General features: G+C 44.6%; 1 protein-coding gene across 2 annotated transcripts in view; it reads right to left on the bottom strand.

Annotated features, from left to right (window-relative positions):
• gfra1a (gdnf family receptor alpha 1a) overlaps positions 1 to 27,439 on the bottom strand; it is an 87,492-nt gene that overhangs the window by 9,259 nt on the left and 50,794 nt on the right. For both annotated transcript variants that reach the window (XM_014154880.2, XM_014154881.1), the window contains 3 exons: positions 9,457 to 9,808; positions 7,316 to 7,425; positions 5,536 to 5,670 (listed from right to left, as the gene is read on the bottom strand). In XM_014154880.2, coding sequence (XP_014010355.1) covers positions 5,536 to 5,670; positions 7,316 to 7,425; positions 9,457 to 9,808 — 597 coding nt within the window. The remainder of the gene's footprint in view (positions 1 to 5,535; positions 5,671 to 7,315; positions 7,426 to 9,456; positions 9,809 to 27,439) is intronic.

Here is a 27,439-nt window from a genome sequence, read left to right as displayed (position 1 = left end):
CACATACAACAACACAGAGTTACACATGGAGTAAAACAAACATACAGTCAATAATACAGTAGAAAAATAAGTCAATATACAATGTGAGCAAATGAGGTGAGATAAGGGAGGTAAAGGCAAAAAAGGCCATGGTGGCAAAGTAAATACAATATAGCAAGTAAAACACTGGAATGGTAGATTTGTAGTGGAAGAAAGTGCAAAGTAGAAATAGAAATAATGGGGTGCAAAGGAGCAAAATAAATACAGTAGGGGAAGAGGTAGTTGTTTGGGCTAAATTATAGATGGGCTATGTACAGGTGCAGTGATCTGTGAGCTGCTCTGACAGCTGGTGCTTAAAGCTAGTGAGGGAGATAAGTTTTTCCAGTTTCAGAGATTTTTGTAGTTCGTTCCGGTCATTGGCAGCAGAGAACTGGAAGGAGAGATGGCCAAAGGAGGAATTGGCTTTGGGGGTGACCAGAGAGATATACCTGCTGGAGCGCGTGCTGCTATGGTGACCAGTGAGCTGAGATAAGGGGGAACTTTACCTAGCAGGGTCTTGTAGATGACCTGGAGCCAGTGGGTTTGGCGACGAGTATGAAGCGAGGGCCAGCCAACGAGAGCGTACAGGTTGCAGTGGTGGGTAGTATGTGGGGCTTTGGTGACAAAACGGATGGCACTGTGATAGACTGCATCAAGTTTATTGAGTAGGGTATTGGAGGCTATTTTGTAAATGACATCGCTGAAGTCGAGGATCGGTAGGATGGTCAGTTTTACGAGGGTATGTTTGGCAGCATGAGTGAAGGATGCTTTGTTGCGAAATAGGAAGCCAATTCTAGATTTAACTTTGGATTGGAGATGTTTGATGTGAGTCTGGAAGGAGAGCTTACAGTCTAACCAGACACCTAGGTATTTGTAGTTGTCCACATATTCTAAGTCAGAACCGTCCAGAGTAGTGATGCTGGACGGGCGGACAGGTGCGGGCAGTGATCGGTTGAAAAGCATGCATTTAGTTTTACTTGTATTTAAGAGCAGTTGGAGGCCACGGAAGGAGAGTTGTATGGCATTGAAGCTCGTCTGGAGGGTTGTTAACACAGTGTCCAAAGAAGGGCCAGAAGTATACAGAATGGTGTCGTCTGCGTAGAGGTGGATCAGAGACTCACCAGCAGCAAGAGCGACATCATTGATGTATACAGAGAAAGAGTCGGCCCAAGAATTGAACCCTGTGGCACCCCCATAGAGACTGCCAGAGCTCCCGGACAACAGGCCATCCGATTTGACACATTGAACTCTATCAGAGAAGTAGTTGGTGAACCAGGCGAGGCAATCATTTGAGAAACCAAGGCGTGACAAGGAGCTGACCAATTGGATCGTAATGACGTAGCAGACCACTGGACACATTTATTCAACAGATAATTTGTTTTATTTTTTAACCTTTATTTAACTAGGCAAGTCAGTTAAGAACACATTCTTACAATGATGGCCAACACAGGCCAAACCCGGACAATTGTGTTCCGTCCATATTGTTATTTATTTATTTATTAAATATTTTTTTAACCTTTATTTAACTAGTCAAGTCAGTTAAGAACAAATTCTTATTTACAATGACGGCCTACCGGTGAACAGTGGGTTAACTGCCTTGTTCAGGGGCAGAACACAGATTTTTTAGCTCAGGGATTCAATCCAGCAACCTTTCGGGTTACTGGGCCAACACTCTAACCACTAGGCTACCTGCCGTCTAGGTGTCCTAGAACTGTCTAGTTTCTTGTGTTCTGACTTATAAAACAGTAGGAAATTAATAAAATAAGTAATGTAAACAAACTATCAGTAATTACCAGTAAATCTATTGCCCGAAATTGGGCACTGTAGTCTTTATTTAACAATTTACATTGACATTATTGCAGTAGTCAGAGTTTTGGTGTTTGTTTTGCGTAGTCATACAGAACAAAGATACAATCGATCAGTACAGGGATTGGATATACTATTGAAGGACATAGTTAAAAGCGAGTCTCCTCCGATAAGAGGGTTTTTATAGGAGAGAGCTAACACTAATCTCTGATCTTTTGAACTAGGAGTGAGTGCTTAGACGTGGCATAAAGGAGCCTTGCCAATGTGCCCGCTGGAGTTCCACTCAGGCTGTTGGTCAGAAGAATAGGACCATTACTGATCTCCTAGGTGATTTCTCAGGAGCACAGAGGGTGGATGCCCCCTGGGCACTTATGGATTGCTGATAATGCTGCCGGTTACTCAGTGTGACCTCTCTGTTGGGATATTCTTTCTCACAATGCCACTGCTACCGGCAAATGAACCACCAACCACTCTATATGTACCATCGAGCAGAAGTAACTCTCTACTTCTCTTTTCTCACTTCCTACTTTTTTGGTCACGTAACAACCCTGTAATGCCTTTTGTCATGGCTGAATAAAGCTGTATGACAAACACTGAACCACCATCACTGTACTGGATTGAAGAATGGTGCAAGAGAACAACAGTACTTTACTCTGCTGACCTAGAGGCAAATGCAGGAGAGCATCCTTAACCGGGAACAATGTATGCTTAGCATTAAATGAAGAAAATCAGCAGCTACGCTTTGTCTTCTAATGCCTTCCACAATAGCTTTCCGCAAGCGGACAGAGCCCTCCTGCTGGCCCCCTGGTTAAGGAGCCAGAGCAAGGCCCTGTCACAGTTTTGGAACCACACCAGCACTGACGGTTGTGTGGGAGCATATCTGTCACTGTGTGTTAATGCTGACAAATGTTCCCTCTGAGCTGCGCAGGTAGCCCCGAGACTGCCACGTGTAAAAATCTTCCCAGTGTGAAATAGTTCCCAATCATTCTGATCGTATTCTGATTGTGACGTCATGCTTTAAAATTTCTCCCAGCGTGAAAATATTCCCAGTTCAATAATTGCACACGTAACTCTTTATGTGGATGGATGCGCTCGTGCAGATGTTTCTCACACACCCTCCCTCGATCTTGAAAAATTGTTCTGTGGGCACACACATTTGCTTCACACATCTGCCAATTAATGGTGGCCAGCAGTATTGACTCTGGCTTTTTGAGCCATAAGGTCGGCATATAAATACCCGGACTCGCGGTCAAAGTGCTGAGGGTTGATGTGAGGAGAGAGTTTTTGCGATTGCAAAGACTTGGGCGCTACGTTTTTGATTGAGAGTGCGTATATTTGTTAGTTAGTTAGCTAGCTATGCAAACAAGTTAAAAATGCACACCTCTGAGAACAAGCCATCTCGACCAGTTTACAGCTAATGTTGCTAGTTACTGTAGCTAGATAAATCAAGAGCGAGGTGGTGTGAGAGAAACATCTGCCATCCACACAGACGCGCGTTCAATTATTGACTGGAATCATTTTCACGATGTTTTACAACATGACGTCACAATCACAACATAATCAGAACAATTTTTATTAGTCTCAGAGAGAGAGAGAGAGAGGGGATTTAGCCATGCCTTGGTATCTCTGAGGGGATCAGAGGCTGGGCTCCCCGCTTGTGCCATCAAACCCCTGAAACTCTTCCCGCCTGCTGTTCAACCTTTCCAAGTTCTCCAACATCACCCCGCTCCTCCACACTCTACCGGCTCCCAGTTGAAGCTCACATCCATTTCATGATCCTGGTGCTTGTCTACGGAGCAGAAAGGGGAACTGCACCTCCCTACCTTTAGTCTATGCTCAACACTTGCACTCAGGGCTGGATTACTGAACAGGCACGCAGGGGTTGGGGGTGCACCCCCAGATAGCATATGAACACGTCAGTTGGGATCTCCCTGGAGGTCAGAAGCCCTGGCAAAATGTGTAGAATAGCATGAGATTAGCTACAAAACTGAAAATGGTTCTGTCTGCCACTAGGCAAAATGTGTAGAATTGTAGGAAATTAGCTTAAAATCACCAAATTTTTCTTTCACCCTCATGGCAAATGTGTAGAATTGCAGGATGTGATCTGTTTTCTTACTAGCACTGACTTTGCTGATAGCTGCTTTATTGATGAAAAGTTGTACTTACTATGACTGTGATACGTGGTTGTCTTACCTAGCTACCTTAAGATGAATGCACTAACTGTAAGTCCCTCTGTATAAGAACGTCTGCTAAATGACTAAAATATTAATGTAAAATGGAATAGAGGGAGAGTTGGACACAGTTTAACCCGGGACAAGCTTCACAGGCTCTTCCTGGATGTCTAGAGGAGCACAGAGACGTGTAGAGACAATCAGCACTCCTATTAAGGACAGTACTCGGTCTGGGAATCATGTGAGATTTTCTTGCCAGGAGAACAAATATTCAGGGAAGGTGCTCTTCAGACAGACAGCTCTCCCAAAAAATCCTGATTTTGGGTAGGGACAAAATAATCCCCTCAGAAACATGACATAGGCAGACTGTGTTTACTGGCAGACACAATGCGGACACAGATGTCTAGGCTAACGTCATGGCGAAATGTTTACGTCAGGAAAAGAACGGATATGACGCTGGACGGATGTCCACACTCCTCCCTTTCCTCTCTGCCATACTGACGTTAGTCTAATTGCAGACGTGTATGCTGGACCATTGGTACATTGTGGGAGGCAACCCGTCTTTCTAGAGACACTATCTCAATGGCTTTCTTTCTCAAAGCTAAAACCCAAATCCTTCTCAATAGCAGTAGGTCAAATAGACTTCAATGACACTGAAATTCCCCTAAAGAAATTGCTCTGTTGTGATAGTGCTGTGTCGTGCACATTGTCACATTGGGAACAAAATGTTATATATAACACTATCTCTATAATACAGTGAAAACAAACTTCCCCATAGGGTCGGTGAGAGCGTGACTATAGTGGATCCTACTGGCTTTGAAAAGGGCTGAGAGACAATGCCATACCAATAACACAGCAGAGGAAGTTGAGCTGTGATTGCACAAAGACAGGCACTACAGCCATGGATCTGCTATCTCCAGAGGCCTGGCACCTTGTGATAGTGAAGGAGCTGTATTTATTAAAGAAGGAATTGCTGTGGCGGAGGAGTAGATGGAGAGAGAGAGAGAGAGAGGGGAGGGGGGGTGGTTAATTAAAGCTGTCTGATATGTGAGAGGAGGTCCACCAAGTTAGAAGACAATGCCCAGGGCCCAGTTAAAAAAAAGGTGATATATCTGGATTTTGCCTATCGGATAGGATTAAATGCATAGAAAAAGAATGAATAGAATGGACAAATCATTGGCTTGAATGGGGATTACCATTCTATTCATTCTATTTCTATGCATATAATCATATCCGATAGGCGAAATCCGGATAAATCACTTTTGAAAAAATGGGCCCTGGCTATTGCTGATCTGGGAGAGCTACTCCGTGGAACTGTTCACTCACACAAGAACATATATTATTAATGTGCGCACGCACGCACGCCAAAAAGCTCACAGGAGATATGGAGCATCACTTGGGAGAGAGGGAGGATGAAGGAAGGGACAATGAGAGAGGGATGAATAATTGGCAGGAGACCCGCAATGAAAGAGTGGAGGAGACAGGAAAATGGTATGAGAATGAAGATGAGAGGACAGGAGATGCGCGGTCAGTCACTCACGGAGGCAGCTGTTGTCTGTGAAGAACTCTGTGAATTTGTCACATTCCTCCTTGCCATTGCCACTGCTGCTGCAGTCACAGTAGGGGACAACACTGATCTTAGGAGAGCGCAGGTAGTTGGGCGTCATCACGGTACCTGTTGGGAGGGGGAAGAAATACAATAAATTACCCAATGCAGCTGTTTTTATATCAATATCAAATCATTTCCGGGTAACAATTAAGTACCTTACTGTAATAGATTTCCATTAAATTGGGCAAAAATAGTAAGAATTTAGCTAGGACTGTCTGGAAGTGGTCTGAGTGGGGAGGGGAAAACTGAAAACTAGCTGTTATTGGCAGTGAGGTTTGGAACTCTCTTTGTAAAGCCGAAACTCCCGCCCATGCAAAACTGCTGATTAAAAGGGCCTGTGTTAGTTTAAACAATGTTAGTTTAATCAGCTGTTGTACAATATTATACAAATCACAGTAAAAACTGACTTTTGTCTGTACTGAGCCTTTAAAGAAAGTTTTTTTGTTCCATTTTGTTTGCTATAGACATGGTATCCTCTGTGGCAGAGCCACGACCTGGTATTCTTGGCTGGTCATTGGCTGGTTATGAGGTATGGTGAAAGAGGATCTGCCTCCCACTGCATCTAACCATCATGTAATGGTGAATCCCTATCATACTGCAACTGTTAGCAAAAACTTTCTTCCAGCTCTATTTTCATTCAATTCTCTCATCAACACGTAACACTGAAAACATAATGTTTCAAAAGTATTTTCAAAAGTGATAATATGAAGTATTTCCAAATGCAGTGGGAAGAATTAGGTTTCTCCAGCTTTGTAGTAAACTAAATCGCTACAGTCAGTGATTTCTTGCTCCCTTAACGCATTGTTCCCCTACTGGCGTCCGTCCAAACAAGCCCTTCTTGTTTTGCGGCAAAATGAATTGGCATTTTGTTGGTTGCTGTGTGGACTATCTGTAACAGCTGTGCTAGTCAGGAAAATGTGATGGATTGAGCTAGAATGGTTCCCTTAGCACACAGAAGCAGAGAGAAGGGGAAGATAAAGGAGACAAATCTTCTCCCACATTTCCCCTCTCTCTTTATCTCTTTCATACCACAGGAGGCTGCTGAGGGGAGGACAGCTCATAACAATGTCTGGAGCGGAGTAAATGGAATGACATCAAACACATAGAAACCATGTGTTTGATGTATTTGACACCATTCCACTTATTCTGCTCCATTCATTACCACAAGCCCGTTCTCCCCAATTAAGGTGCCACCAACCTCCTGTCTTTCATACGCTCATTCTTTCGCTCTACTGCGTTGTCTGCAAGTATGAGTCTTGGTTTCCTTGGTTTCCTCTGGAACAATGAGCTAATTTCATGAAATGATGTGGAGGGGCAGGATGAAGTGGTGTGACGTTGGGTTGTGCTGCGCTACACTCTTAGAAAATAAACACTTTGAACCTTTTTGGTTCCAGGTAGAACCCTTTTGAGTTTCATGTAGGACCCTTTCCAAAGAGAGTTCTACATGGAACCCAAAAGGGTTCTAAGTGGAACCAAAATGGGTTCTCCCTAGAACCAAAAAGGCTTATCCTATGGGGACAGCGGAATGTCCCCTTTGGAGAGAGGATAGGAGGGGGGTGAAGGGACTCTCTGTGACACATGACTATAACAACAGGAAGGAGTGCCATTCAGGGGACAGTATGAGGATTCAGTGAGAAAATGAAAGACCATAGTGAGACCCATCAATGTGTGTGAGGAAAGGTTGACTAATAGAAACAAGGGAGAGACTCACCGATGAGGCCAGAGTAGGACAGCAGGCAGTCAGCGTAGTTCTCCTTAAGACACCCAGAGAGGGAGCGTGGCTCAGACTGACAGTTCGCAAAGAAATCAGCCAGACGGGACCTGAAAGACAACAGTGAAACCTCTGAACTATCTCATCTCCCTTATAAGACTAACTGTGACTGTCAAATAGACAAAGCAAAAGCAATGGTACTGATTGGTACGGTTTATAAACACACGCACACACACAGTACTCATCAATCTGTTCCTGGGCTAGTTGGAGGAGAAGGAGAGCTGTTGATTCCACTCTGTGATACTGTCGTGGAAATATTGAATCAAATATTTCTCAGATACCGGAGCTTGTGTATTCAAATAGACTTTATTACAAAAAGTAGCAAAGCCGAGCAATTCCATGGAAGAACTGACTCTCCATTCTTAGTACTTGGCTTTTATACAGTCTTACCCTTACATAAGATCGTCACTCCACTTTATGAATCTTGTTGTCTTGCTTAGTTTCCATTCTCTTATTGGCTCAGACACTAGGGCATAGATTCTATTGGTGGCGTGACATGCACACTCCTACTGCAGGTCTAATGGTGCCTATAACTGATTAGCTAATGTTCCTGTCTAAAGGTCTTCACAGGTTCAGGCCGATGTTGTCTATGTATGATTAACGCATGTGCATGTCCAGTAGCCTTCACAAGATCAGCAATGGCCCAGACCAGTCATGTCTTGTTGGTCTACCTTGCCTCATCCACACGGATTCTGCTTATGTTCTGTTTTTTACATGTCTAGTATTTAAACTTATAGCGATTCTTCTTTCTACTTCAAAGAGAACAGTATAGGTACTGAAAATCACCAGATGACTGGAAATTCCACTCTCATAAGGTGATGGAGCAGCCAGCAGGTACACCTGGTCTTATAATCCCTCCCACAAACAGAGAGGAGCTCTGGATACCAAGCTCATGATACAGCTGGAAAACCTACTACCACCTAGTGTTACACATTTGTTGAGAAGGGGAAGAGAGTGGGAGCAAGAACATTTAGCTAAATGAAGAGACATAAAATGGGAGAAAGAGGGAGACAGGAGGGAGATAGAAATAGAGGGAGAGAAAGAGAAGAGAGAGCGCGTGAGAGAGAGAGCACGAGAGCGAGAGAGTGAGACGAGAGCGATAGTGAGCGATTGAGAGAAAGCAAGCACGAAAGAGAGAGAGCGATCGAGAGAAAGAGAGAGCGAGCGAGAGGGAGAGCAAGAGAGAGAGAGCGAGACAGAGAGAGAGAGAGCGAGAGTTCGACAGAGCAAGAGCAAGAGAGACCGAGAGTGAGACAGAGCGAGAGCAAGAGAGAGAGCGAGACAGCGAGAGAGAGAGCGAGAGCCTGATAGAGAGAGAGAATGCACAGCCCTGAGGCTGGAATCCAAATGGACCCAATTTATTTGCACTAATGCCTCCATTTGATCCCAGACAGAGTGCTGTGGTTCTAGAGGCGATGTCAGACGTCACTCATTGAGTCCAGTCCGTTCCGCTGCATTTCAATATGGCCTCTATTACTGCCAATGAAACAGATGCCACTTACCCCAAACACATCCACTCCGCCGCCCAGTAATTCTAGCCAGAATACTGCTACATGACAGCTAAATGAAACACTTAACTCAGAAAAGACGAGCATTCAGAAAGAAAAGCGGAGTGTTTCACTGCTTAACTTGAATACTCTCAGTTATTGTAGGTAGATTTAGTGTTTGCTTTATGCATTAGTGAATAGTGATGGTTTATTTCCCATGCAATCTCCCAAGATAGACTCCAGTTATCTTAATAGGTTTGTTTATGGTCTTTTTCACAGGGCCAGGTATGTTTCTCAACACCTCTGAAGGCATGATAGCACCCTCCATGCTGTTTATTTAGACACCCCTCCATTTTGGTGCCGAACTAGAATGTGTAATCTGTCTCCAGCACCTCTTTACATTACAGAGGATGCTATCGGGAAGGGTTTGAGAAAATGAACTGTTGTTGACTGAAATGTAGTTATCCATACATTGACAATGGTTGGTATGTGGTGTGAGTTTGACATGTGAGACTGTGTGATTGTTAGCCATCTTATATGTTTGATGCCTGTGTACAATCTTGTGTACTGTGACAATTGTTTATCCTGGTGTACCTGCAGATGTAGTTGGTCTTGCAGGAGGTCTGCAGGGAGAGACAGTTGGGCTTCTCCCTGTCCTCATAGGAGCAGACTGGTACAATGGTTTGGCGCCGGCGCTCAGAGCAGGCCGACTGATCGCCGGCTGGACAGGAACAGAACAGCATCCCGTAGCTGTGCTTGGGCGGGACCTTGTCGAAGAACTGCCGCAGGGCCTTGTGGCACTTACGCTTGTTGCAAACCTCCGCAGTGGAGACGCGGCTGGTGCAGGGACTGATGTAGGCCGAGCGGTACTTCTTACACGTGTCGTTCAGGTTGCAGGCCTTGGCCGCGTTCAGACAGTTGTTCTCCCTCGTCACCGCGGGCTCGCCTGTCATAAAAAGAACAACAGGGTTAGTTAATTTTCCATCATCTCTGGATTGGTAAACTCTTTTTATAAAACTGTCTATAATATGACTATAATATGAACAGGAGTGCTAGAGAGAGTTAAACATCACGTGACTAAACTTATACTGGAGTGGATGGAAAAATAAGCGATGTACAGTAAATAATATATTAATAATAATAATAATAATTAATCATTTAGGAACCTTGCCAACTGTATATTAATCTCTTCCTGGCCGCTGCTGATTGATAGCAAGGAGCCCATTTACTGCTACCCTGTTTCTAGCCCTAAATCAAACAGTGCCCCTCCTCTCCGCAGCCTTTAAAGTAAAACAAATATGCAGCTCTCCCGAACTTCAGAGCCATCAAAGCATCCGGCACCACGGCCTGCTCATCTGTCAGGTCTCGCTAATTGCCAGCTTTCTTACAGACGCCACGTTAATTACCGTTTCGAGATACTTTTTTGGGAAAATGGAGCAATAACAGCATTTTTCTTTAATGAGCGCCAATTAAAAATAGGAGCGGTTGGTTGGTAGAATCCGGCTTGGGATGAGCGGTGCGTGTCGTGCTCCGAAAATAGTGTTAATAAGATTCAACACGTCTCTTGATGAGGACAGTGGATGGTCCAGTGGTTTCTCCATGGTAACAGAGGTGGTGTTATACCAAACTAAGAGGCAGCCTTTACACTCTTCTCCTAGGGGTTGTCACAACTCTGCTCTACAGGGGTGTCACACTCGTGTCATCAAGGACCACAGTGTCTGCTAGTTTTCAGGCTTGTATGTGCTTGCCACCAGCAGCAACACCCATAAACCAAGAGGGAGTAAGACTCTCGGACACTTTCATTTCCTTTGATAACCTTAGCTCCAGGAAAGAGAGAAAACTGGTAGATACTAAAGCCTGTGAAGACTAGAGTAGAATATCCCTGCCACACACCCGCTCCTCAGTCAAGACACTAACACACTGCTGTAGACATGAAGTGTCTTCTCTAAAGGTCGTAGATGTGCAGTCAGGGTAGCGGGCCGGTCCCTGCGGCCAATCCCAGATGACTGGCCGGGTTGGTCTGCCAGCCGGGGCTCACGGTGACCTTTCACTGAAATCTGAAAGTTCTCCTTCACTCTGTCTGTCTGTGCTGCTCTCTTCTACTCTGCTCAATGACCAGACACATTAACTCTTTCTGGAAATAAGTACTCTACAGTTGCCTGGGAGCTGCCTCTCCTGTTGGCCCTGAAGTCTGTCTGTCAGTCAGTCACAGTCTGTCCGTCTGTCTGTCAGTGGCCATAACAGCTCACCCCAGTCAGCCAGAAACCATCCAAATGAGGACAGCCCTGACCAGACCTTCACCCCCTCCTGTGTCCCCAAAAGGGCATTTCCCCTCAGGGCCCAATGGCAAAAACCAGAGCTCTGGGACAAGAGATCTGTATCTGTATCAGCAGGCTCAATGTTATCTGTGTGAGCATGTGAGTATCTATACTGTATTAGTATGTGTGGACGTGTGTGTGTGTGTGTGTCGCATTTGTGGTGCGGTGTGTGTCTGCGTATGTGGGTGTCATGTGCCATGCAGCTGTCCAGTCACCCAGCCGTCTGTCTCCTCCCTCCCACAGAGGTAGAATGCAGTGTGTCGAGATCCTCTCCTCATCCCTCCCTGCGGCTCCTCCAGTGTCAGAGAACACATCTGCTGAACCCCGAGTGTCTTGCTGGCAGATGGCACTGTCTCTCAAGCAAACACGCACACTCAATACGCAGACCCTAAAAATCCTCACACCCTAAAAATCCTCACACCCTAAAAAGCCCTCCTGCACATGCTCTCCTTCCCTCCCTCCCGTTGTCTCTCCCCACCCCTCCCCTCCACCCTTCACAGGCCCACACATGGCTGGGGCCATCTGGTCTCTTCATAGGGAGCTGGAGCACCCCAGCAGCTCTTGTTTCCGATACAGCCTCAAATTGATTATCATGTCGCCTGTTACCTCCAACCCCCTCCCTAATTTCAATTACGACGGGACTTTAGGTCGAGTAATGACCTCTGCCTCCTCCTCCGATCCACAGGACACGAAAACAAGGCAGAATATTTGGGGGATGATCCCTCTGGAGAGATTGTTATGGATAATGGACTTGCCAAAATATCTTTGTTATCTTTAATTGTCTCTTTATGATCGTTATCCTATCTGTGTATTTCCACAGAGTTACTGGTGTAACTCTCTGACACCAACAAGTTAAATACAGTGTGACATTTCCAATCATATTCTGATTAAAATCTCTCTTTTTTTTCTCTCACCTTCGATCCACATCTGCATTGAAAAGAGAGGACTGACTAAATGGTAAGCAGTAGGTGGGGTTAATCACAAATCCACAAGGAGCCTTACTCTACATTCTTAGAAAAAAAGGTGCTATCTAGAACCTTAAAGGGTTCTTCGGCTGTCCCCATAGGAGAACCCTTTGAATATAACTTTCCACAGAGGGTTCTACATGGAACCCCAAATTGTTCTACCTGGAACCAAAAAGGGCTCTCCTATGGGGACAGCCGAAGAACCCTTTTGGATCCTGTTTTTCTACGTGTAGCTTGCCAGGTTTGGCAGACTGTGAGTCCCATCCCTCTAACACCTTTATGGAGGGACTTGATTAAACCAAGGCTTCAACCTACGTACAGTAAACTGTAATTACACCTTCCATATGGATAGTATACCTTTTCACCTGTACAGCCTTGACCTCCCTCCATATAACCTGCATCTCAGTGGGCGTGCCAGCCCTGATGCGGTTGACTGGCAATGTAACCTGAGGGTAAATAATCGGCTGATCGATAGATAATGATGTGTCTGAACAGAAGGGAGCCATTAAAAAACAAATTCCCACACAAATCCTCTATGCGTCCCCATCTGCTAGCTTTGGGGAACAGTTTGCTGTAGAGACACAGGGGCTCAAGGTGAATTAATATCAGTCACAGATAGTGCTGAATCACTCAAGCGTAGAGGGCATGCAGAAAGTTATCAAATCAAATCAAAGTTTATTGGTTGCTTACACAGTTTTGCAGATGTTATCACATGTGCAGCAAAATGCTTGTGTTTCTAGCTCCGACAGTGCAGGAATACTTAGCAATACAAAACAATACACAAATAATCCAAAAAGAAAGAAATTAAGAAATATCAGAATGTGCAATGTCTGAGTCAGTCCCGAATATATACAGTATATACACTGGGTGTACAAAACATTAAGAACACCTTCCTAATATTGAGTTGCACCCCTGCCCTGTTGCCCTCAGAACAGCCTTAATTCATCGGGGCATGGACTCTTTGGGTGTTCTTGAACCATTCTTGAAACACACAGCAAACTGTTGAGCGTGAAAAACCCAGCAGCGTTGCAGTTCTTGACACACTCAAACCGGTGCGCCTGGCACCTACTACCATACTCCCGTTCAAAGACACATTTTTTGTCTTGCCCATTCACCCTCTGAATGGAACACATACACAATCCATGTCTCAATTGTCTCAAGGATTAAAAATCCTTCTTTAACCTGTCTCCTCCCCTTCATCTACACTGATTGAAGTGACATCAATAAGGGATCATAGCTTTAACCTGGATTAAACAGGTCAGTTTACATCATAGAAAGAGCATAATGTTTTGTATACTCAGTGTACAGTGCATTCGTAAATTATTCAGACCACTTTACTTTTTCCACATTTTGTTGCATTACAGCCTTATTTGAAAATATATAGTTTTTTTCCCCCTAATAAATCTTCACACAATACAAATCAAGTCACATTGTATTAGTCACATGGGCCAAATACAACAGTGAAATGCTTACCTACGAGACCCTAACCAACAATGTAGTTAAAAAAAATACGGATAAGAATAAGAAATTAAAGTAACAAGTAATTAAAGAGCAGCAATAAAATAACAATAGCGAGACTATATACAGAGGGCTACCGGTACAGAGTCAATGTACTGGGGCACCGGTTATTTGAGGTAATATGTACATGTAGGTAGAGTTATTAAGTGACTATGCATAGATGATAACAACAGAGAGTAGCAGCGGTGTAAAAGAGTGGGAGGGCAATGCAAATAGTCTGGGTAGCCATTTGATTAGATGTTCAGGAGTCTTATGGCTTAGGGGGAGAAGCTGTTTAGAAGCCTCTTGGACCTAGACTTGGCACTCCCGTACCGCTTGCCGTGCGGTAGCAGAGAGAACAGTCTATGACTAGGGTGGCTGGAGTCTTTGACAATTTTTAGTGCCTTCCTCTGACACCGCCTGGTATAGAGGTCTTGGATGGCAGGAAGCTTGGCCCCAGTGATACACTGGGCCATTCACACTACCCTCTGTAGTGCCTTGCGGTCGGAGGCCGAGCAGTTGCCGTACCAGGCAGTGATGCAACCAGTCAGGATGCTCTCGATGGTGCAGCTGTAGAACCTTTTGAGGATCTGAGGACCCATGCCAAATATTTTCAGTCTCCTGAGGGGGAATAGGTTTTGTCGTGCCCTCTCCACGACTGTCTTGGTGTGCTTGGACCATGTTAGTTTGTTAGTGATGTGGACATCAAGGAACTTGAAGCTCTCAACCTGTTCCACTACAGCCCCGTCGATGAGAATCGGGGCTTGCTCGGTCCTCTTTTTCCTGTAGTCCACAATCATCTCCTTTGTCTTGATCACGTTGAGGGAGAGGTTGTTGTCCTGGCACCAACCGGCCAGGTCTCTGACCTCCTCCTTATAGGCTGTCTCGTCATTGTCGGTGACCAGGCCATACCCCATAATGACAAAGCAAGGTTTTTAGACGTTTTTGCAAATGTTTACTGTATATATATAAAAAATGCAATATCACATTTACATAAGTATTCAGACCCTTTACTCAGTACTTTGTTAAAGCATCTTTGGCAGCGATTACAGCTTTGAGTCTTCTTGGGTATGATGCTACAAGCTTGGCACACCTGTTTTTGGGGAGTTTCTCCCATTCGTCTCTGGAGATCCTCTCAAGCTCTGTCAGGTTGGATGGGGAGCGTTACTGCACAGCTATTTTCAGGTCTCTCCATTCAGTAGATGTAGATGTTCGATCGGGTTCAAGTCAAATCAAATCCAATTGTATTGGTCACATACACATATTTAGCAGATGTTATTACGGGTGTAGTGAAATGCTTGTGTTCCTAGCTCCAACAGTGCAGTAGTATCTAACAATTCACAACAATACACATATCTGAAGATAAAATAATGGAATAAAGAAATATATAAATATTAGGACGAGCAATGTCGGAGTGGCATTGACTAAAATACAGTAGAATAGAATACAGTATATACATATGAGATTAGTAAAGCAGTAGGTAAACATTATTAAAGTGACTCGGGTTCCAATATTAAAGTGGCCAGTGATTCCATGTCAATGTATATAAAGCAGCAGCCTCTAAGGTGCAGGGTTGAGTAGCTGGGTGGTAGCTGGCTAGTGATGGCTATTTAACAGTCTGATGGCTTTGAGATAGAAGCTGTTTTTCAGTCTCTCGGTCCCAGCTTTGATGCACCTGTACTGACCTCGCCTTCTGGATGATAGTGGGGTGAACAGGCCGTGGCTCGGGTGGTTGATGTCCTTGATTATCTTTTTGGCCTTCCATTAGCGAGAAATATACTTGGAATCGGTGCCCGCCTCCTGAGTCGGACTAGAAGTCCAATCCGAATACCTCTTCTCCGCCGGTGGCGTCATGGAGCAGCCTCTGGGATAAGTTCAATTGCTCTGGGGGGTACGAATAAATAATAACATTCGGGAAAGTTGTATTCCTGGTCGTAATGCTGGTGAGTTACCGCCGCTCTGATATCCAAAGGTTATTTCCGGCTGTATGTAATAACACAAAAAACGTTCAGGGCTAATAATGTAACAAATAATAAGTTGCTTAGGAGCTAGAAGCAGAGCTGCCATGTCTGTCGGCGCCATCTTGAGTAGTGGGCTCTGGCTGGGCCACTCAAGGACATTCAGAGACTTGTCCTGAAGCCACTCCTGCGTTATCTTAGCTGTGTGCATAGGGTCGTTGTCCTGTTGGAAGGTGAACCTGTTGGAAGGTGAAACCCAGTCTGAGGTCCTGAGCGCTCTGGAGCAGATTTTCATCAAGGATCTTTCTGTACTTTGCTCTGTTCATCTTTCCCTCGATCCTGACTAGTCTCCCAGTCCATGCCGCTGAAAAACCTCCCACAGCATGATGCTGCCACCACCATGCTTCACTGTAGGGTTTCCAGATTTCCTCCAGAAGTTACGGTTGACATTCAGGCCAAAGAGTTCAATCTTGGTTTCTACAGACCAGAGAATCTTCTTTCTCAATGTCTGAGAGTCCTTTGGGTAGCTTTTGGCAAATTCTAAATGGGCTGTCATGCGTCTTTTACTGAGGAGTGGCATCCGTCTGATCACTCTATCATAAAGGCCTGATTGGTGGAGTGCTGCAGAGATGGTTGGGGTTCTGGAGGGTTCTCCCATCTCCACAGAGGAACTCTGGAGCTCTGTTAGAGTGCCCATCGGGTTCTTGGTCACCTCCCTGACCAAGGCCCTTCTCCCCCAATTGCTCAGGTTGGCCGGGTGGCCAGCTCTAGGAAGAGTCTTGGTGGTTCCAAACTTCTTCCATTTAAGAATGATGGAGGCTACTGTGTTCTTTGGGACCTTCAATGCTGCAGAATTTTTTTGGGTACCCTTCCCCAGATCTGTACCTTGACACAATCCTGTCTCGGAGCTCTACGGACAATTCCTTTGACCTCCCGGCTTGGTTTTTGCTCTGACATGCATTGTCAACTGAAGGACCTTATATAGACAGGTGTGCGCCTTACCAAATCATGTCCAATCAATTGAATTGACCACAAGTGGACTCAAATCCAGTTGTAGAAACATCTCAAGGATGATCAATGGAAACAGGATGCAACTGAGCTCATTTTCGAGTCTCATAGCAAAGGGTCTGAATACTTACATAATTAAGGTATTTCTGTTTTTGTTTTCCAAACAACATTTTTTGCTTAGTCATTATGGGGTATTGTGTGTAGATTGATGAGGGAAAAAAGTATTTAATCCATTTCAGTATAAGGCTGTAAAGTAACAAAATGTGGAAAAAGGGAAGGGGTCTGAATACTTTCTGAATGCACTGTATATGGACAGTACGGACAGTACATGAATATAATAGAAATGGTGTGTACAGCAGTAGTTATATAGGATTATCCTTGACTAGAATACAGTATATACATATGAAGTGGGTAAAATAGTATGTCAACATTGTTAAGTGACCAGTGTTCAATGACTATGTACGTAGGGCAGCAGTCTCTAAGATGCAGGCTACACACTGATGAGATGGTATTATTGGATGCAAGAAGTAAAGAGAGTTTTTCAGGTGCTTGATCGAGAATCAACTGAGTGGTTCTAGTCAATTGTGGGCAGGCAGTGAATGATGAAGGAGGATGTTGTTGAGCTAGGGAATCATATGATGGGATGTATTGAGTGTCCATAGCAAGGAGTCAACTGAGATTGTAGGGATTAATGTCAGGGTCATTCATTAGTCATTGTGATGAGTATTGACATTGCCGTAGTAACCTAGTGTCATGGGGCTGAGTCGGTGATGAAGGGTCTCAATGGAGTTTCCTAAAGATCTGATGAATTATAAGGGATTTTGGTAATCTATGAACATGTGAACATCTTGGCCATGTTCTGTTATAATCTCCACCCGGCACAGCCAGAAGAGGACTGGCCACCCCTCATAGCCTGGTTCCTCTCTAGGTTTCTTCCTAGGTGCCAGCCTTTCTAGGGAGTTTTTCCTAGCCACCGTGCTTCTACACCTGCATTGCTTGCTGTTTGGGGTTTTAGGCTGGGTTTCTGTACAGCACTTTGTGACATCAGCTGATGTAAGAAGGGCTTTATAAATACATTTGATTGATTGTTTGGTTTTGCTGTATGAAAGACAGTATGATGTCTGTGGCATCGCTGTGATGGATTTTAATGGGTTGTACACTGCTGTGATAATTTGCGGTGAGTCATGTGCATACTGGTAGTCACTAAAATAGTGTGAAGATGTGTGATGAACTTATAAATGGGTGTGAGGAGACGTCAGCTATGATGATTTGTGATCGGTTTCATCAATGTTGCGGTTCATGGCGCAGTATTCAATGCAGTGGTAATTATAAAGCGTCTACTCAGTCTCTTCTTGATTATCATTGCCTTGAGTTACTCTACTCGCCACTTTAATGGTCTCCAACTGAAAGTGCCTGACAAGCAGAAATGAATGAGAGGAGGAGTGGGACGGAAGAGAGGAAGCCCCCAGATTTACTCATCAATTTCTTTCCTTCTTCTGCGACGCTTATTAAATTCCCTGTTTCTCCTGACTGTGTCCCAGTGCAATAAACCCACATGGCAAGGCAGCAAATATAACTTACAACCCCTGTAATGGATCCCTGCAGTCTCTGTCTGTCTCTCTGTCTCTCTGTCTCTCTGTCTCTCTGTCTCTCTGTCTCTCTGTCTGTCTGTCTGTCTGTCTGTCTGTCTGTCTGTCTGTCTGTCTGTCTGTCTGTCTGTCTGTCTGTCTGTCTGTCTGTCTGTCTCTCTCTCTCTCTCTCTCTCTCTCTCTCTCTCTCTCTCTCTCACTCACTCACTCTCTCTCTATACACAGTATATACTGTATAAACGAGTATTAACTGTCATTAAAACTCGTTTTCAACCACTCCACAAAGTTCTTGTTAACAAACTATAGTTTTGGCAAGTCGGTTAGGACATCTACTTTGTGGATGACACAAGTAATTTTTCCAACAATTGTTTACAGATAGATTATTTCACTTGTAATTCACTGTATCACAATTCCAGTGGGTCAGAAGTTTACACACACTAAGTTGACTGTGCCTTTAAACAGCTTGGAAAATTACAGAAAATTATGTCATGGCATTAGACGCTTCTGATAGGCTAATTGACATCATTTGAGTCAATTGGAGGTGTACCTGTGGATGTATTTGAAGGCCTACCTTCAAACTCAGTGCCTCTGCTTGACATCATGGGAAAATCAAAGGAATCAGCCAAGACCTCAGAAAATAAATTGTAGACCTCCACAAGTCTGGTTCATCCTTGGGAGCAATTTCCAAACGCATGAAGGTACCACGTTCAACTGTACAAACAATAGTACGCAAGTATAAACACCATGGGACCATGCAGCCGTCATACCGCTCAGGAAGGAGACGCGTTATGTCTCCTAGAGATGAACGTACTTTGGTGCGAAAAGTGCAAATCAATCCCAGAACAACAGCAAAGGAACTTGTGAAGATGCTGGAGGAAACAGGTAAAAAAGTATCTATATCCACTGTTAAACGAGTCCTATATCAACATAACCTGAAAGGCTGCTCAGCAAGGAAGAAGCCACTGCTCCAAAGCCGTTCTTTTTGGAGAAATGGCCTCTGGTCTGATGAAACAAAAATATAACTGTTTGGCCATAATGACCATCGTTATGTTTGGAGGAAAAAGGGGGAGGCTTGCAAGTTGAAGAACACCATCCCAACCGTGAAACACGGTGGTGGTAGCATCATGCTGTGGGGGTGCTTTGCTGCAAGAGGGACTGGTGCTCTTCACAAAATAGATGGCATCATGAGGGTGGAAAATTATGTGGATATATTGAAGCAACATCTCAAGACATCAGTCAGGAAGTTAAAGCTTGGTCGCAAATGGGTCTTCCAAATGGACAATGACCACGAGCATACTTCCAAAGTTGTGGCAAAATGGCTTAAGGACAACAAAATCAAGGTATCGGAGTGGTCATCACAAAGCCCCAGAGGGCACTCGAGTCAGACTCGAGTCACAAATATGGTGACTTGCAACTCGACTTTGACTTTAACACCAATGACTCGTGACTTAACTTGGACTTGAGCCTTTTGACTCGAACTGACTTTATACCCTCCCCAAGCCCAAACAATAAAAATGATGCTATTTAAAAAAGTGTGCAGCGCATCAACTCTTCATTTAACGGATTACAGTTTAAATCGGACAGCAGCCAATCAATGACATACATTAGCCTAAAGTAACCACACACAGAGAGTGTGTGTGTGTGTGTGTGTGTGTGTGTGTGTGTGTGTGTGTGTGTGTGTGTGTGTGTGTGTGTGTGTGTGTGTGTGTGTGTGTGTGTGTGTGTGTGTGTGTGTGTGTGTGTGTGTTAAGGTTGGGCAGTTGTGTACAAGCCTACATTGCCCGATTGCGCCCCATAGCGATCCTCGATAGTCGATCGCAATGGGGGGGAGTCTTTCTCATGGCTACCCATGTATTTCCATGGAAATATAAAGTTTATTTGGAAAGTAATAAATATATACATTTTTAAAAGCATTCATGATTTGCGTAAATGTAATATACTAACTATTACTCTTGTTAAAAATATGAAATTGTATTACATTTGGTGAAGAGCACATTATGACTTGTTTAGGACTCGAAACTCAAAGTTTAGAACTTGAGACTTGACTTGAGACTTGACTCGGACTTGCCTGTCTTGACTTGGGACTTGACTGGGACTTGAGTGCTGAGACTTACTGGTGACTTGTAAAACAATGACTTGGTCCCACCTCTGCAAAGCCCTGACCTCAATTCTATAGAAAATCTGTGGGCAGAACTGAAAAAGCGTGTGCGAGCAAGGAGGCCTACAAACCTGACTCAGTTACACCAGCTCTGTCAGGAGGAATGGGTCAAAATTCATCCAACTTATTGTGGGAAGCTTGTGGAAGGCTACCTGAAACGTTTGACCCAAGTTAAACCATTTAAAGGCAATGCTACCAAATACTAATTGAGTGTATATAAACTTCTGACCCACTGGGAATGTGATGAAAGAAATAAAAACTGAAAATCATTCTCTCTACTATTATTCTGACATTTCACATAAAATAAAGTGGTGAACCGAACTGACCTAAGACAGGACATTTTTACTAGGATTAAATGTCAGGAATTGTGAAAAACGGAGTTTAAATGTATTTGGCTAAGGTGTATGTAAAGTTCCGACTTCAACTGTATATATATTTTCTCTCTCTTTCTCTCTCTTTATTTCTCACTCTTTCTGTCTCTCACTCTCTCTTTTTCTCTCTCACTCTCTTTTTCTCTCTCACTATCTTTTTCTCTCTTTATCTATTTCTCTATCTCTCTCTCTCGCTCTCTCTCTCTCTCTCTCTCTCTCTATATATATATATATATATATATATATTTAGATATATATATACTGTTCAACCTCTCTTTCGTGTCGTCTGAGATTCCCAAAGATTGGAAAGCAGCTGCGGTCATCCCCCTCTTCAAAGGGGGGGACACTCTTGACCCAAACTGCTACAGACCTATATCCATCCTACCCTGCCTTTCTAAAGTCTTCGAAAGCCAAGTCAACAAACAGATTACCGACCATTTCGAATCCCACCGCCTACCTTCTCCGCTATGCAATCTGGTTTCAGAGCTGGTCATGGGTGCACTTCAGCCACGTTCAAGGTCCTAAACGATATCTTAACCACCATCGATAAGAAACAATACTGTGCTGCCGTATTCATTGACCTGGTCAAGGCTTTCGACTCTGTCAATCACCACATCCTCATCGGCAGGCTAAATAGCCTTGGTTTCTCAAATGATTGCCTCGCCTGGTTCACCAACTACTTCTCCGATAGAGTTCAGTGTGTCAAATCGGAGGGCCTGTTGTGTGGGCTTCTGGCAGTCTCTATGGGGGTGCCACAGGGTTCAATTCTTGGGCCGACTCTTTTCTCTGTATACATCAATGATGTCGCTCTTGCTGCTGGTGAGTCTCTGATCCACCTCTACGCAGACGGCACCATTCTGTATACTTCTGGCCCTTCTTTGGACACTGTGTTAACTACCCTCCAGATGAGCTTCAATGCCAGAGCTTAAATGCTCAAGACTGGTCATTCAACTGAGACTGCTCTTCTCTGTGTCACGGAGGCTCTCCGCACTGCTAAAGCTAACTCTCTCTCCTCTGCTCTCATCCTTCTAGACCTATCTGCTGCCTTGGATACTGTGAACCATCAGATCCTCCTCTCCACCCTCTCCGAGTTGGGCATCTCCGGCGCGGCTCACTCTTGGATTGCGTCCTACCTGACAGGTCGCTCCTACCAGGTGGCGTGGCGAGAATCCGTCTCCGCACCACGTGCTCTCACCACTGGTGTCCCCCAGTGCTCAGTTCTAGGCCCTCTCCTATTCTCGCTATACACCAAGTCACTTGACTCTGTCATATCCTCACATGGTCTCTCCTATCATTGCTACGCAGACGACACACAATTAATCTTCTCCTTTCCCCCTTCTGATAACCAGGTCGCGAATAACATCTCTGCATGTCTGGCAGACATATCAGTGTGGATGACGGATCACCACCTCAAGCTGAACCTCGGCAAGACGGAGCTGCTCTTCCTCCCGGGGAAGGACTGCCCATTCCATGATCTCGCCATCACGGTTGACAACTCCATTGTGTCCTCCTCCCAGAGTGCTAACAGCCTTGGCGTGACCCTGGACAACACCCTGTTGTTCTCTGCTAACATCAAGGCGGTGACCCGATCCTGTAGGTTCATGCTCTACAACATTCGCAGAGTACGACCCTGCCTCACACAGGAAGCGGCGCAGGTCCTAATCCAGGCACTTGTCATCTTCCGTCTGGATTACTGCAACTCGCTGTTGGCGGGGCTCCCTGCCTGTGCCATTAAACCCCTACAACTCATCCAGAACGCCGCAGCCCGTCTGGTGTTCAACCTTCCCAAGTTCTCTCACGTCACCCCACGCCTCCGCACACTCCACTGGCTTCCAGTTGAAGCTCGCATCTGGTACAAGACCATGGTGCTTGCCTACGGAGCTGTGAGGGGAACGGCACCTCCGTACCTTCAGGCTCTGATCAGTCCCTACACCCAAAGAAGGGCACTGCGTTCATCCACCTCTGGCCTGCTCGCCTCCCTACCTCTGCGGAAGCACAGTTCCCGCTCAGCCCAGTCAAAACTGTTCGCTGCTCTGGCACCCCAATGGTGGAACAAGCTCCCTCACGACGCCAGGACAGCGGAGTCAATCACCACCTTCTGGAGACACCTGAAACCCCACCTCTTTAAGGAATAACTGGGATAGGTCAAAGTAATCCTTTTTAACCCTCCCCCCCCACCAACCCCCCCCCAAAAAATATATAGATGTACTATTGTAAAGTGGTTGTTCCAATGGATATCATAAGGTGAATGCATCAATTTGTAAGTCTCTCTGGATAAGAGCGTCTGCTAAATGACGTAAATGTGAATGTAAAACTAAATGCATGCTCTTCAACCGATCGCTGCCTGCACCTGCCCGCCCGTCCAGCATCACTACACTGGACGGTTCTGACTTAGAATATGTGGACAACTACAAAATACCTAGGTGTCTGGTTAGACTGTAAACTCTCCTTCCAGACTCACATCAATTATCTCCAATCCAAAGTTAAATCCAGAATTGGCTTCCGATTTTGCAACAAAGCATCTTTCACTCATGCTGCCAAATATATCCTCGCAAAACTGACCATCCTACCGATCCTCGACTTCGGCGATGTCATTTACAAAATAGCCTCCAATTCCCTACTCGATAAATTGCCATCCGTTTAGTCACCGAAGCCCCATATACTACCCACCACTGCGACCTGTACGCTCTCGTTGGCTGGCCCTCGCTTCATACTCGTCGCCAAACCCACTGGCTCCAGGTCATCTACAAGACCCTTCTAGGTAAAGTTCCCCCTTATTTCAGCTCGCTGGTCACCATAGCAGCACCCACCTGTAGCACGTGCTCCAGCAGGTATATCTCTCTGGTCACCCCCAATGCCAATTCCTCCTTCGGCCGCCTCTCCTTCCAGTTCTCTGCTGCCAATGACCGGAACGAACTACAAAAATCTCCAAAACTGGAAACACTTATCTCCCTCACTAGCTTTAAGCACCAGCTGTCAGAGCAGCTCACAGATTACTGCACCTGTATATAGCTCATCTATAATTTAGCCCAAACAACTACCTCTTCCCCTACTGTATTTATTTATTTATTTTGCTCCTTTGCACCCCATTATTTATATTTCTACTTTGCACTTTCTTCCACTGCAAATCTACCATTCCAGTGTTTTACTTGCTATATTGTATTTACTTTGCCACCATGGCCTTTTTTGCCTTTACCTCCCTTATCTCACCTCATTTGCTCACTTTGTATATAGATTTATTTTTGTATTATATTATTGACTGTATGTTTGTTTTACTCCATGTGTAACTCTGTGTTGTTGTATGTGTCAAACTGCTTGCTTTATCCTGGCCAGGTCGCAATTGTAAATGAGAACTTGTTCTCAACTTGCCTACCTGGTTAAATAAAGGTGAAATAAAAATAAATAAATAAATAAAATATATCTCTTTCCGCTCTCTCTTTTTCTCTCTCTCTCTCTTTATATCTCTCTTTCTCTCTATATATATATCATTGTCTCTCTCTCTCTCCCTTTCTCTCGCTCTCACACTCTTGCCCGCTCTCTCTCTCTACCCTCTCTTCCCCCTTTCACTCAGTCTCTTGCCACTCTCTTTCCCCTCTCTCTTGCTCCTTCCCTCTTTCTCTCCACCATCCTTCTTTTAAGTTGGACCTTTCCTTTCCCTCGTACTCTCTGTGTTCCCTGGTCCCCTGTGGGAGTGGGGGTCCTCGTTGCGAGGACAGACACTGTTCCTCTCGGATATTGCATTACACAGTAATTCATTTCTACTGTGGCTTGTTTCATGACCAACCAGGCTGTGTGGAGATCAGGTGGTAAGGAGAACCTCCTCTGGGAGTGAGCCACAAGGAAACAGCAGGCTAAGAGGGGCCTTTAATAATGTCTACTAATACTACTGCCCTTTCCCCTTTCTCCCCACAGTCTTCCAGCACGCCAGCCCACACAGCCCCACAGCCTTCCAGCACGCCAGTCAACACAGCCCCACAGCCTTCCAGCACGCCAGCCCACACAGCCCCACAGCCTTCCAGCCTTCCAGCCCACACAGCCCCACAGCCTTCCAGCCTTCCAGCCCACACAGCCCCACAGCCTTCCAGCCTTCCAGCCCACACAGCCCCACATCCTTCCAGCACGCCAGCCCTCAGAGCCCCATTGCCCACTCCTTATGAGAAACCATCTGCACAGAGATAGATGAGGATATATCAACAAATAAATCCAGCTTATTTCTCACCGCATACAAGCCACTACTACACAAACACAAACTGTAGGTCTGCAGGTGGCAGGTAGCCTAGTGGTTAGAGCATTGGACTAGTAACCGAAAGGTTGCAAGATCAAATCCCTGAGCTGACAATGTAAAAACCTGTTGTTCTGCCACTGAACAAGGCAGTTAACCCACTGTTCCTAGGCTGTCATTGAAAATAAGAATTTGTTCTTAACCGACTTGCCTAATTAAATAAAGGTAAAATACATTTTTAAAAAGGCTGTGAATGTACTGTATTCAACACCATATCAAAGTGCCAATGAACTTGTTACAATGCATTAAGACCAGGGGATATTTTGGATGATAATTAGCCCTACTGGTGCCCTTTCAGACCATGAATTGTGGGTGCTTATCTGTACGAAAGTGTAAGAGGACTTTGAGAATAGATCTGTCTGAATCTTATGATTTTCTTGAGGCTTCTAGTATGGCTATAATCTTGGTCCAGCGTTGGTCCAGCGTTGTCCGGGTTTGGCTGGTGTATAGTCTGTCATTATAAATAAGAATTTGTTCTTAACTGGCTTGCCTAGTTAAATGAAATAAATAAAAATCATTCCTTGAAATGTGTTCCTATATTTTTTAATCATGTGAAAATACAGTAATTTTGACATTGTCCTAGGAAAGTTAGTTGCAATATATTTTTCGGGCAGTGTGAGATGAAAGACGTGGAGCACTTCTGTTGTGATATGGTCTGACGGTACTGAAATCATTCTCAGTACCACCTTTCATAATGGATAAAGGAATGGCAGTGTGTAGCTACTGTAATGTAAGGACAATAGGATAGCCTGTCCCGTCATGTTTGGATCATACGCCCATAAGGATTATTGTAGCTCAGAGTTGACAGCCATGTGAAATGGCTCAGTTTAGGCCTTAGTTTGATACAGTCACATGGCAGCGCCTCGTCTGCATTGGCCAATCGTCACATTGAGCCCCCATTACTGTTGGAAGGGGACTCGAGGTCACATCGCCCACTACAGAACAGTTCAAACTTGCTTAAAACACAGATCAGCTGAGATTTACATGGTGTTGAATAAATTGCATGTTGTAATGTGACACAACAATTATGTGTTATAGTACTTCTTGGGTTGGCAGTTCCTGTATTTTTAGTCAACACAGACTATATGTCAAAGTTGAACTAATGCAAGAACAGCTTATTCAAATGATATTCAAATGCCTTTTAAACTTTTCATGTATAAAGAATAATAGGATATGAATTGGAGATAAGCTCAACATAAATACTTATTCAAAAGAATCATGTAGCCATGTTGGGGACACAATCTACATGGATGGATGATCAATAAATAAAATGTTAAATCTACATTACCTTTGGACCCTTGTTGTCTCTGGCTGAGTTTATTGATCTAGATTGTTGGATTGTTGGGCTCGATATACAGTAACTTTTCATTGGAAAATAACAATCCAGCTCTCTCACCATGCATTCATTTGTTGCTTTGTGATGACCACATCCATCACATTTGTTTGACAGAGTCCAAATATCGGATGAAAGACAGCCCAAAGGTTCTCCTCTGGGACAGCGTCCTAAAACGAGTGACATTTGGAGACTTTTAGCTGCACAACAAACCAACTTTCCCAACTGTCACCACTATAATTGGCTATGGTGATGCAGCATCAGGCTGGAGCTGTATTCACAAAGCATTGTGGACTGGAGCCTGTGATTGATGATATTTATTTTCTAAACTGTGTCTTCAATACTTTGTGCATATGACCCAGTTCTTTGGGTGATACGTTTTTAATTTAACATCCAGCGTGCCAAAGTCTGCCCTGAAGATGGATTAGTCCCTACTCTCAGACTCCTGGCAGGTGGAGCTGAATAATGTGGATGGGGGAAAAAACTGTTAGGTTTGGCAGGCATATGGAGAGAGCAGATAGAAGGTTTCTAGAAGTATCCATATAAGGAGAACTGAGTGCTACACTGACTCCATCAAGACTGCTGACAAAGGAGGATAAGAGAGCGGGATGAGGAAGAACAAAGAGAGGGAGAAAGAAAGGGAGAGAGAAAGTGAGCGGGAGGGAAAAAAGGAGTGTGTATGAGAGAGAAGCAGAAAGCTAAGCAGACATGATGGCAGCGCAGGGCATCAGGATGAGGCTGTTTGAGGATATTAACCATGTAAGGCTACTGAGAGAGCAGAGAGTGGCTCCCACCGACAGAACAGATATGAGGATAGGAGAGCTAATTGCAGGAGATATTTGATCCCCCGTGAATATGTGCCGCCGTACACTCGGCAGCGAGTCTCAGAGCACAGATCAGATCAGAATACAAAGGCCCAACATTTTGTCTTCCCTCTGAAACCTCACCGCTAATTCATTTCACAGCGCAGACTTTTGGAATCCATCTCTCTGCACAAAACTATTTTTCTTAAAAAACAAACAAACAAAGACATGAAACAGGAAGTCAGGGACACATCATGTTGTTCCCACAATACTCCTCTCTGTGAATGTGAAAGGT

This window comes from Salmo salar, chromosome ssa18 (genome assembly GCF_905237065.1).
Source record: "Salmo salar chromosome ssa18, Ssal_v3.1, whole genome shotgun sequence".
Lineage (NCBI taxonomy): Eukaryota > Metazoa > Chordata > Actinopteri > Salmoniformes > Salmonidae > Salmo > Salmo salar.
Note: the sequence above shows the minus strand (reverse complement) of the source record. Positions and strands in the feature narration are given on the sequence as shown.